Source organism: Oncorhynchus mykiss, chromosome 30 (genome assembly GCF_013265735.2).
Source record: "Oncorhynchus mykiss isolate Arlee chromosome 30, USDA_OmykA_1.1, whole genome shotgun sequence".
In the NCBI taxonomy this organism is placed as follows: Eukaryota; Metazoa; Chordata; class Actinopteri; order Salmoniformes; family Salmonidae; genus Oncorhynchus; species Oncorhynchus mykiss.
In genome coordinates this window covers 39166793-39179939 of record NC_050570.1, presented here as the reverse complement: position 1 = coordinate 39179939, position 13147 = coordinate 39166793, and the positions used below count along the sequence as shown (strand labels likewise).

The window sequence follows — 13147 nt, the reverse complement described above, 5'->3', positions numbered from 1 at the left end:
GGAGGTGTACCTGTGGATGTATTTCAAAGCCTACCTTCAAACTCATGTGCCTCTTTGCTTGACATCATGGGAAATCTAAAGAAAGCAGCCAAGATCTTAGATTTGTTTTTTTTAGACATCCACAAGTCTGGTTCATCCTAGGAGCAATTTCCAAATGCCTGAAGGAACCACGTTCATCTGTACAAACAATAGTACGCAAGTATAAACACCATGGGACCAAGCAGCCGTCATACCGCACAGGAAGGAGACACAATCTGTCTCCTAGAGATGGACGTTCTTTGGTGCAAAAAGTGAAAATCAATCCCAGAACAACAGCAAAGGACCTTGTGAAGATGCTGGAGGAAACAGGTACAAAAGTGTCGATGTCCACGAGTCCTATATCGACATAACTTGAAAGGCCGCTCAGCAAGTAAGAAGACACTGCTCAAAAACCGCCATAAAAAAGCCAGATTACAGTTTGCAACTGCACATGTGGACAAAGATCGTGCTTTTTGGAGAAAAGTCCTCAGGTCTGGTGACACAAAACTAGAACTGTTTGGCCATAATGACCATCGTTATGTTTGGGGGGAAAAGGGGGAGGCTTGCAAGCCGAAGAACATCATCCCAACCGTGAAGCACTGGGGTGGCAGCATCATATTGTGGGGGTGCTTTGCTGCAGGACGGACTGGTGCACTTCACAAAATAGATGACTACATGAGGGAAAGTTATGTGGATATATTGAAGCAACATATGAAGACATCGGTCAGGAAGTTAAAGCTTGGTCACAAATGGGTCTTCCAAATGGACAATGACCCCAAGCATACTTCCAAAGTTGTGGCAAAATGGCTTAAGGACCACAAAGTCAAGGTATTGGAGTGGCCATCACAAAGCCCTGACCTCAATCCTATAGAAAATTTGTGTGGCAGAACTGAAAAAGCGTTGTCGTGTACAAGGAGGCCTACAAACCTGACTCAGTTACACCAGCTCTGTCAGGAGGAATGGGCCAACATTCACCCAACTTATTGTGGGAAGCTTGTGGAAGGCTACATGAAACCTTTGACCCAAGTTAAACAATTTACAGGCAATGCTACCAAATACTAATTGAGCGTATGTAAACTTCTGACCCACTGGGAATGTGCTGAAAGAAATAAAAGCTGAAATAAATCACTCCAATATTTTTCTGACATTTCACATTCATAAAATAAAGTGGTGATCCTAACTGACCTAAGACAGGGAATTTTTATTAGGATTAAATGTCAGGAATTGTGAAAAACTGAGTTTAAATGTATTTGGCTAAGCTGTATGTAAACTTCCGACTTCAGCTGTATGTGTGTGTCCAGTGTGTATGTATGGTGTATAGCTGACCTGTGAGGTTGCGGATGACACGCTGGGTGAAGGCGAGGCGGGAGGCGTGAGGAGACTGCAGGGCAGGTTAAGTGTGACATAGTGCTCGTGACTACAGACGATCCTCAGGAAGTCGAGTCTCAGGGACTCCAGAGTCGGGTTCTGCAGCATGTACAGCTTAGTGGACACCTGGGGAAAGACATGGAATGAGGTCTAGAAAAGTACCCAAAACGGGGTTTGATGGAGAAGCACTGTTGAGGCCCTTTACTCCAAGTCAGTGAAGTGATATCCAATACTGTAATTCAAATCAAATCTTATTTGTCACGTGCTCCGAATACAACAGGTGTAGTAGACCTTACCGTGAAATGCTTACTTACAAGCCATTAACCAACAATGCAATTCAAGAAAGAGTTAAAAAAAGTAACACAATAAAATAACGAGGCTATATACAGGGGGTACCGGTAACGAGTTAATGTGTGGGGGTACAGGTTAGTCAAATTATTTTGTACATGTAGGTAGGGGTAAAGTGACTATGCATAGTTAATAAACAGCGAGTAGCAGCAGTGTAAAAACAAAGGTGTTTCAATGTAAATAGTCCAGGTGGCAATTTGATCAATTGTTCAGCAGTCGTATGGCTTGGGGGTAGAAGCTGTTATGGAGCCTTTGGAACCTAGACTTGGCGATCCGGTACCGCTTGCCGTGTGGTAGCAGAGAGAACAGTGGTAGCAGAGAGAACCGCTCCATTACAGCCCAGTCAATATTGATGGGGGCTTGTTCAGTCCGCCTTTTCCTGTAGTCCACGATCAGCTCCTTCGTCTTGCTCACATTGAGGGAGAGGATGTTGTCCTGGCCTGGTCTCTGACCTCCTCCCTATAGGCTGTCTCACTGTTGTCGGTGATCAGGCCTACCTCTGTTGTGTCATCAGCAAACGTAATGGTGTTGGAGTCGTGCCTGGCCACGCAGTCGTGGGTGAACAGGGAGTACAGGAGGGGACTAAGCACGCACCCCTGAGGGGCCCCCATGTTGAGGATCAGCGTGGCAGATGTGTTGTTTCCTAACCTTACCACCTGGGGGCGGCCCGTCAGGAAGTCCAGGATCCAGTTGTAGAGGGAGGTGTTTAGTAACATTGGCCTTAGCTTAGTGATGAGCTTTGAGGGCACTATGGTGTTGAACGCTGATCTGTAGTCAATGAACAGCATACTCACATAGGTGTTCCTTTTGTCCAGGTGGGAAAGGGCAGTGAAGAGTGTGATTGAGACTGCGTCATCTGTGGATCTGTTGGAACAGGTACGCGAATTGGAGTGGGTCTAGGGTTTCCGGGATGATGGTGTTGATGTGAGCCATGTCCAGCCTTTCAAAGCACTTCATGGATACCGACGTGAGTGCTACAGAGCGGTAATCATTTGGGCAGGATAGCAGGATTGATAATTGGCAGGATAGCTACTGTAGCGTTACTTCCGAAATCCTGTGCACAAAGTCACTCTGTAATCGATCATAGTGGTTTCATCACCAAGCCTTTTAAATGAAAGCAGATTCTACAAGGATGTTGTCATTGAGGTGCTGTTGGGGTGCTAAGTGGGTAGGTTCCCTCTCCCAGTACCTGTTTCCAGTATGTCTTGATGAGGGAGAAGACAAAGCCTCGATCCATGACAGACAGCAGGTCATTCAGGAAGAAGGCCAGGCTGGTGTTCAGACGCTCCACCAACTCCAGGTCCTGATTGGACATAAACACAGGGTCAGAGGTCAGGGTAAAGTCTCGAGAACACTGCTCCATCTGATTTACTCAGAACCAGAAAAGGTCAATTTATTTGAAGTATCTGTGTGGTTAGAGGCATTAGAAACTGCTGTGTTGATGTAAGCCTGATCTGTAGTGTCCCGTGTGTCCTATGCTGGTGACAAAGTTTACTCAAATTTTCACTCCTACCTTCTGAAAGCGTGAGACAATGTCCCCAGCGATGGTGCTGACCAGGGCTGTGATGTCATCCATGAAGCGCTCAGGGAAACGGTTCTTTCTGGGCGACTCTAGCCGGTCGGTGAAGTACAGGTGGTGGATGATGCTCTTCACCTGAGGAGTGAGGTCATCAAGGTGAGACAGGGCCCAACAATAGCAGATGAAAGAGGACGCTAGGGCCCAAATGCTTGTTTTAGCATGGGCAGCGCCATTGAGGACTTTCACCATTTTGAAGTAGTAACTGTATGAAACTTCATATGGGTTAAGGAAGGATCACATAATTCCATCCAGGTCATCAAGAAGGATCAGCCAATGAATTGCACTTGTGAGTAAACATTCCATAACTGCAGGTGGCAATACATCGCCAACCTTGGCATGATACCTGTTCAAACAACACACCACAGGTGGCAGTACGCACATTTTCAGTTTGTTTACCAACTCAAGTAGTAGAAGAAAATGTACTACATCAAAATGAAGATGTCCTCAATGGTGCTGCCCATGCGCTCACAGACTCCATAATGGGACAGACACAGTGATGTCTAAGTCTATGCCACATAGTTCTACAATTTATCTTCTTAAAATCAGTTTTTAAAACTAACCAAGCAATTATGGTGGAAATGCAACCAGGCCAGAGCAGTACAGGTCGGCACAGCTTAGTAGTGTGAAAAGGGCGCCAGAGATGCAGCTGTGTGTAGTCTTACCATGAGCTCAAAGAAGAACCAGGCCTGTTGTAGAGCTCCCTCCCTGACGATGCCACTACTCACCACCCACTGTAGGGCCAGCTCCTCGTGGAACAACTGAGACACAGAGAGATGGAGACACACAGACCAGACAGTTAGGCACACACATCAATTTAGTTTGAGCTTATCTGAATCATGTAATATTTGCTCAAAAAAATGAAATAATCCACTTGGTGCACCTGTTGTTGGTAGTAACACTGAAAAGGGAGCCTTCATTAAAATCTAAATATATAAAAATAAAAGTATGTGCCGTTTCCCGGAACAAGAGTAAAAGTGCTATAGTTAGTGGTACATTACACACACACACAGTTCAAATCACAGCCAAGAGGTGGGACATCTACACTCTACATCAGGGAAGGGCAACTGCAGTCCAGCGACACCCCTTTTGTCAGTCGAGGCCTCGACTTACTGGTTAGAGTTAGAATACACAAGGTGAAATTTCAAAATGTGGTTGAGCATCACAGTTTTTCCCCTGTTATGTCAGTCACCGAGTCACTCAATTAGCCCATGTCAGCTAACATATATATATATATATTCTTTTAGATCGGTAAGTTAGTCTCGCCAGCTATCTAAACCTGAGGTAATCACAGTTGAATTACCAACCAGGGGTCCCCCATGGATTTTGTTAGTCACTCAATCAGATATCATATTAAAAATTGCAAACAATTCTCTCCTCCCTATGGCAAAATGTGTAGAATTACAGGAAATTAACTAATAAAACAAAAATTCTCTCAACTGTCAAGAGGGGGGCTGCAAAAATGTTTTGCTCGCAAGGTGGGGGGACCCCCCCAAACAAAATGTCACTTAGGGCCGCATGCTTATTTAGATCCCCATGATCTTTTCCAGAAGCAGCAGCTACTCTTCCTGGGGTCCACAAATGTGTGTGTATGGATTTAGGTATGCAGACCTGCAAGCCACTGTGGCCCCTCATTGGGAGTTCAGATTTTTTTGGGGTCCCCAACCCCATCAAAGTTGCCCATCCCTGCTCTACATCCAAAAAGACCACAATCCCCCAAATACACCATCCAAACAAGAGGCACACATCCAAACAGACAGACAGGCGAATAAGTTGAGGGGGCAATTCTGCATGGCTCCTCCCCTCCCCCGGTGTAGACAGTGGCAGATACCTTTTTGGTGGGTAACCGTCCTGTTAAAGTTTGCAAGAAACTGGCGCTCTCAGTGTGCGAAGACATGCGGTTGCCACAGCGCTCCATGGCCTACGGGTGGGATGGATGGGACGGTGACAACAACAACAGGTTAGTGAGGGTCAACAGGTGTGGGGTCTAGCTGTAGCACCTTCTCAACCCAAGGAGATGTGTCTGCAGCAGAATCCCTCTCTCACACACACAATTAACAAACATGAGCACAAACAAATCACACAAAACATCATAATCTAAACTACAGTATACAAAAACATACAGTAGCAATGTAGAAGTGCAGTGTGTGAGTTCCCTCATATTTAAATTTCTTACACACCTCATTAGATACATTTTATACAAGTGGAAAGACATGCAGTTCGTGCACAGTATTAAATGTGGGGGGGAAATGACAACAAACACCCCAGAAGTGGATTAACTTGTGCGTACAACTTACCTCAGTTAAATAAAAATGCATATAGGATTTTTTTTACTGAATCTTTGGACATGACTAGAGCCACAAAACACCCTTCATGACAACTGAATGACGACAACCATAATCACAACACAGACAAAAAAAAAAGGACAAAGACAAGCACGTACACACTCGCAGTCACTCCCAAACCCACCCAGCACACTCCATGTCAAGCCCATCCCACACGCTGAATGAGATTAGTCGTAGGTCATGCATGGGTTTAAATGATCATGGTGAAAATGAAACAGGACAGGGTGAAGAAAGCCAATTAAAATGAATGTTGGGAAAATGAAGCACGCCTCTGGGATTGCCAATAAAAATTGTATCGATTTCAAGTATGAGAAAAGAAAAATGGCACAAACGGAGTCACATGGGTCTTGGCTGGAAGTTGGCCGCAATGTACATGCAACACCTCTCCTACACTAGGGGTATTAGTAAGTGCAGTGAGAAATCCTTCCGCACTCGTTTCAAGACAGTGACAATGCCACGACTTCAGAATGGGCATAGATGTTTCTTCTACAGCAAAATGGAGAGAGAAAGGTGTTGTGTAAAAACAGAAAGGATGACAAGAAGGGAAATAACTAAAGAAGAAGGAACTAAAGATGGCGGTTTAAGGTTCATAGAGGCAGCTTTGACTTCCTAAGTCTGGTAGAGCGTGTAGGTGAGGTGCGGGGTGGTTGAGGTGCGGGTTAAGAAGGGTAGGGAGTGACGGTGATGTATTTTTTTGTTGGGAGAGGAAGGGAGTTATTGTTGAAGCACCTGCATGGTGTCGGTGTCAGAGGCAGAACCGTGGCTGGATCTCCAAGGGGTGCTCTTACACCGCATGGTGTGCACCCAGGAGTTGGAGCGGTCTAGGCCCTGAGACATCAAGGGTCCCAAGTCAAAGGGTAGGCAAGATTAAGGGAGCCACAAGCGGACAGAGCAGCACAGGGGAGGAAGGAATAGCATAGAGGTTAACAGTTAAGATGATTGAATCGTAAGCAGCAAGGCGGAATAATAAAGTCAGTTGGTTAAAGATCTGAAATAATTTCATTAGAAACTCCTGATTCATGAAAACAGAAATGCATGAACAGATTAGATTGCATATCCCATAATAATCTGCACCCTTGGTTCAGAAATAAGAATACAGGTTAGTTTAGTAGCATTATACTGTAGGTATCATTCATCACACAGGGGAAGCCATAGAACTAGAATCACTAGGATACCTTGAACAGGAATCTCCATTCAAGTCGATGTGCCATCATGGGTGGATATTCTATTTCTATGGGGGTAGCATCCATCACGTTAGACCAGACTATTCAGAAAGACCGAGAAGGGAGTGTTCATCCCTCACTCATCTGTTAAGTACTTTTGGGGTCAAACTAAGTAATTTGACGATTTATATGGCTGCATTAGAGCAAAAGTCCATGCTATTAACTAATTTACAAAGTGTCTCTGCAATACACTTGGATACCCCTGGAAATGACCCAACTAACAGAGCCATGAAGATTGTTTAACTTTACTAAAAGTGTGCCACTGTATGATTTGCTATGCCTTCGTCGCGGAGGTTACCCTCTCTCTTCTGTGTGTCAGGTTGCCAATACAGGGGTTACAGAGATAAGGTGTTCCCTGCTGATGTTTGTCCATCAGCTATAGGGTTGACAATCACACAGTTGAGAAATGCTGCTTTCAGGTTCATAGTGTACAGTAAGTGATACAGTGGTACAGTGAACGCTTATGTGGAGACAGAAACAGTGGGGGTTTTCAATCCAATCCTCTTTGAAGTCAGTGAATCCATGTAAATGAGGGCTGTGCGAGTGGCTTCCATCTGGCCACTCTACCATAAATGCCGGATTGGTGAAATGCTTCAGAGATGGTTGTGCTTCTGGAAGGGTCTCCCATTTCCACAGAGGAAATCTAGAGCTCTGTCAGTAAGACCATTGACACAATCCTGTCTCAGAGCTATACAGATAATTATTTCGACCTCATAGCTTGGTTTTTGCTCTGACATGCACTGTCAAGTCTGGGACCTTATATTGACAAGTGCCTTTCAAATCATGTCCAATCAATTGAATTTACTACAGATGGACTACAATCAAGTTGTAGAAACATCTTAAAATACTTGTATGGTTGAGGAATTTTAATTATGAGATTTCTGTTGTTTTGAATTTGGCGCCCTGCAATTTCACTGGCTGTTGGCGAGGAGAGGAGAGGTTAAGGATGATCAATGGAAACGGAATGCACCGGAGCTGAATTTCGAGTCTAATAGCAAAGGGTCTGAATACTTTGGTAAAAAATATAAAACATTTGCAAAAATGTATAAAAACCTGTTTTCGCTTTCTCATGATGGGGTATTCTGTGTTGATTTCTTTATTTAAATCAATTTTAGAATAAGGCTGTAACGTGGAAAAAAGTCAAGGGGCCTGAATACCGAAAGCACTGTATATATCACGGCTGTCAGCCAATCAGCATTCAGGGCTCGAACCACCCAGTTTATAATCTAAAATATGTCCCATATAACATAATTCAGACTACAACTGAACTATAGTTTAGTTTCTTATTGAAAAGTAAAACAACATCAGTGTTTTAATATTTCTTTGCAGAAGGAGCTCTATTTTGGTGGCCTCCGGTGAACTGATTCCATCCAAAATATACAGCGAAATTATTTAATCTAATAATGGCGCCAGAGGGGAAGGCTGACCAATTGTGTTATTTTTGTATTATATTATCGTGCTGATCCGAAAATGTTTTGTACATAACAGCGATTACGAACCTCGGTTTGGATGAGTACTTCTATTTCAACGAATAGGAGCCAAAGGACATAATGCTCATCCCAGACATAATCCCCGTCACTCGGAGGAGGCGGCGACAGAGGTTGGCATACAGGATATCTAACAAGACAGTGAGTGGATAATTCGCCATTACCCTCCATTCTATTGGCGAACATGAAATCATTGGAATATAAACTGGATGAGCTCCATTAGAGATTATCCTATCCATGTGATCTGAAAAACATATACCCTACGTGTCACCGCTTCGTGTCTGAACAAGGACATGGAAAATATAAATCTAGCTGTTTTTTCCATACATCGGCAGAACAGAACAGCTGCCTAAGGTAAGCTGAGGGGAGGGTGTATCTTCGTCAAAACAGCTGGTGTGCGATATCGAATATTGAGGAAGTCTCAAGGTTCTGCTTACCGGAGTTAGAATACCTCATGATAAGCTGACCACACTATTTATCAAGAGAGTTTATCTATATTTTTCGTAGCCATCTATTTGCCACCACAAACCGATGCTGGTACTAAAACCATAAGCGAACAAGAAAATGCTCACCCAGATGTATCCTTGTGTCCGGGGATTTTAATACAGGGAAACCATTTCCCTCATTTCTACCAGTATATCTCCTGTGCAACTAAAGGCAAAAAAAACTATAGATCAACTCTACTCAACACACAGAGATGCATATAAAGCTGATGTGCACGCCGAGGAATTTGAAGCTTTCCACCTTCTCCCCTGCGGTCCCGTCGATATGGATAGGGGTGTGCTCTCTCTGCTGTTTCCTGAAGTCCACAATCAGCTCCTTCGTTTTTCTGACGTTGAGGGAGAGGTTATTTTCCTGGCATCACTACGCCAAGGCCCTCACCTCCTCCCTGTAATGTCTTGTCATTGTTGGTAATCGTCTGTGGATCTATTGAGGCAGTAAAGCAAACAGGTCTCAGTGGGTCTAGGGTGGGAAGTGGGTCTAGGGTGTCAGGTAAGGCAGAGGTGATATGATCCTTAACTAGCTTCTCAAAGAATGTAATGATGACAGAAGTGAGTGCTATGGGGCCATAGTCATTTAGCTCAGTTATCTTTGCTTTCTTGGGTACAGGAACAATGGTAGACATCTTGAAGCAAGTGGAGACAGCAGTAAGGGGAAAGGGAGAGATTGAATATGTCCGTAAACACTCCAACTAGCTGGTCTGCGTATTGTCTGAGGATACGGCCACATTGGTGACACTGTTATCCTCAAACCAGGTGAAGGTGTTTAGCTTGTCCAGGAGCACGACATCGGTGTCCGCGGCGTGGCTGGCTTTCCTTTTGTAATCCATGATTGTCTGTAGACCCTGCCGCATACGTGTCTGAGCCGTTGAATTAAGACCCCACTTTGTCTCTGTACTGATATTTTGTCTGTTTGATTGCCTTATAACTACATGTGTTTTTTTGTCCATATTCCCAGTCACCTTGCAAATGGTTAAATGCAGTAGTTTGTGCTTTCAGTTTTGAGTGAATGCTGCCATCTATCCACGGTTTCTGGTTTGGTTAAGTTTTAATAGTCACAGTGGGAACAACATCCCCTATACACTTCCTGATGAACTCAGTCACCGTGTCCGTGTATACGTCAATGTTATTCTCAGAGGATACCTGGAACATATCCCAGTCCGTGTGATCAAAACAATATTGAAGCGTGGATTCCTATTTGTCAGACCAGCGATGAATATACCTTAGCATGGGTACTTCCTGTTTGAGTTTCTGACTATAGGAAGGGAGGAGCCAAATGGAGTTGTGATCAGATTTGCCGAAGGGAGGGTGGGGGAGGGGCCTTTTAGGCATCTCGAAAGGGGGAGTAGCAGTGGTCCAGTGTTTTTCCAGAGCGAGTAATACAATCAATGTGTTGACAGAACTTCGGTAGTATTTTCCTCAAATTTGCTTTGTTAAAATCCCCAGCTACAATAAATGCGGCCCCAGGATGAGGTTTCCAGTTTGCATGTCCAGTGTAGTTCCTTGAGGGACGCCATAGTATTGGCCTGGGGGAGCAGTATACACGGCTGTGACTATAACCAAAGATTCTGCCCCTGAACAAGGCCGTTAACCCACTGTTCCTAGGCCATCATTGAAAGTAAGAATTTGTTCTTAACTGACTTGCCTAGTTAAATAAAGGTTAAAAAAATAAAAATAATAATATTACCTCCCAAAACAATTACGGTCGGCATTTGATTGCGAGGTATTCTAGGTCGGGTAAACAAAAGGACTTGAGTTTCTGTATGTTATCACAATCGCACCATGAGTAGTTAATCATGAAACATACACTACCGCCTTTCTTCTTCCTGGGGAGTTCTTTATTCCTCTCTGCGTGATGTACTGAGAACCCAGCTGGCTGTATGGACGGGGACAGTATATCCCGAGAGAGCCATGATTCCGTGAAACAGAGTATGTTACAGTCCCTGATGTCTCTCTGGAAGGAGATCCTCGCCCTGAGCTCATAGACGTTATTGTCCAGAGACTGAACATTAGCGAGTAATATACTCAAAAGCGGTCTGACTAGAAGTCTGACTAGAAGTCCACTCCGAATACCTCTTCTCCCCCGGCGGCATCTTGGAGCAGGCTCTGGGATAAGTTCAATTGCCCTGGGGGGTATGAACAAAGGATCCAATTTGGGAAAGTCATATTCCTGGTCGTAATGCAGGTGAGTTACCGTCACACTGATATCCAAAATATATTTATGGCTGTATGTGAGACATTAATAGCCAAGAACGTTTTTTGTAAGAATTAACAAAATACTACAAAGTTGCTTAGGAGCTAGAAGGAGAGCTCGCCCATATCTCAGATACCCACTGCAGCCCTCATCACATGCAACATCCGATCTGTTAAAGGTCCTCAAAGCACACACATTCCTGGGCTGCTCCTCTTTTCAGTTTGCTGCAGCTAGCGACAGGAACAAGCTGCAAAAAAACTCAAACTGGACAGATTAAACTCCATCTCTTCATTCAAAGACTCAATCATGGACACTCTTACTGACATTGTGGCTGCTAAGCGTGATCTATTGTTGACTCTACCTTCTTGCCTTTGTGCTGTTGTCTGTGCCTAATAATGTTTGTATCATGTTTTGTGCTGCTGCCATCTTGTGTTGCAACCATGTTGTCATGTGGTGTTGCTACAGTACCATGCTGTGTTGTCATGTGTTGCTGCTATGCTAGGTTGTCGTCTTAGGCCTCTCTTTATGTAGTGGTGTGGTGTCATCTCTTGTCGTGATGTGTGTTTTGTACTATATTTTATTTTTAACCCCAGCCCCCATCATTGTAAAAATACAATAGTTATTAACTGTCTTGCCTAGTTAAATAAAAGGTGGGGCAAAAAAATATTTTGTCAGCCACCAATTGTGGAAGTTCTCCCACTTAAAAAGATGAGAGAGACCTGTAATTTTCATCATAGGTACACTTCAACTATGACAGACAAAATTAGAAGAAAACAAATCCAGAAAATCACATTGTAGGATTTTTAATGAATTTATTTGCAAATTATGGTGGAAAATAAGTATTTGGTCACCTATAAACAAGCAAGATTTCTGGCTCTCACAGACCTGTAACTTCTTCTTTAAGAGGCTCCTCTGTCCTCCACTCGTTACCTGTATTAATGGCACCTGTTTGAACTTGTTATCAGTATAAAAGACAACTGTCCACAACCCCAAACAGTCACACTCCAAACTCCACTATGGCCAAGACCAAAGAGCTGTCAAAGGACACCAGAAACAAAATTGTAGACCTGCACCAGGCTGGGAAGACTGAATCTGCACTAGGTAAGCAGCTTGGTTTGAAGAAATCAACTGTGGGAGCAATTATTAGGAAGTGAAAGACATACAAGACCACTGATAATCTCCCTCGATCTGGGGCTCCGCGCAAGATCTCACCCCGTGGGGTCAAAATGATCACAAGAACTGTGAGCAAAAAATCCCAGAACCACACGGGGGGACCTAGTGAATGACCTGCAGAGAGCTGGGACCAAAGTAACAAAGCCTACCATCAGTAACACACTACGCCGCCAGGGACTCAAATCCTGCAGTGCTAGACATGTCCCCCTGCTTAAGCCAGTACATGTCCAGGCCCGTCTGAAGTTTGCTAGAGAGCATTTGGATGATCCAGAAGAAGATTGGGAGAATGTCATATGGTCAGATGAAATCAAAATAGAACTTTTTGGTAAAAACTCAACTCGTTGTGTTTGGAGGACAAAGAATGCTGAGTTGCATCCAAAGAACACCATACCTACTGTGAAGCATGGGGGTGGAAACATCATGCTTTGGGGAAGGTTTTCCGCAAAGGGACCAGGACGACTGATTCGTGTAAAGGAAAGTATGAACGGGGCCATGTATCGTGAGAGTTTGAGTGAAAACCTCCTTTCATCAGCAAGGGCATTGAAGATGAAACGTGGCTGGGTCTTTAAGCATGACAATGATCCCAAACACACCGCCCGGGGAACGAACGAGTGGCTTCGTAAGAAGCATTTCAAGGTCCTGGAGTGGCCTAGCCAGACTCCAGATCTCAACCCCATAGAAAATCTTTGGAGGGGGTTAAAAGTCCGTGTTGCCCAGTAACAGCCCCAAAACATCCCTGCTCTAGAGGAGATCTGCATGGAGGAATGGGCCAAAATACCAGCAACAGTGTGTGAAAACCTCGTGAAGACTTACAGAAAACGTTTGACCTCTGTCATTGCCAACAAAGGGTTTATTACAAAGTATTGAGATAAACTTTTGTTATTGACCAAATACTTATTTTCCACCATAATTTGC

General features: G+C 44.1%; 1 protein-coding gene across 17 annotated transcripts in view; it reads right to left on the bottom strand.

The window, feature by feature from the left end:
* The window catches only part of LOC110521001 (dedicator of cytokinesis protein 7), an 84928-nt gene that overhangs the window by 22472 nt on the left and 49309 nt on the right, over positions 1-13147 (bottom strand). For 10 of the 17 annotated variants that reach the window (XR_005040939.1, XR_005040937.1, XR_005040938.1 and 7 more), the window contains 6 exons: positions 6385-6483; positions 5142-5231; positions 3976-4071; positions 3248-3388; positions 2924-3037; positions 1345-1512 (listed from right to left, as the gene is read on the bottom strand). Coding sequence is in view for 14 of the 17 variants with exons in the window: in XM_036969136.1 (XP_036825031.1) it covers positions 1345-1512; positions 2924-3037; positions 3248-3388; positions 3976-4071; positions 5142-5231; positions 6385-6483 (708 nt within the window). In the remaining 3 variants the exon portion in view is untranslated. The remainder of the gene's footprint in view (positions 1-1344; positions 1513-2923; positions 3038-3247; positions 3389-3975; positions 4072-5141; positions 5232-6384; positions 6484-13147) is intronic. The other 7 variants (XM_036969139.1, XM_036969144.1, XM_036969146.1 and 4 more) reach the window with 2 other exon arrangements.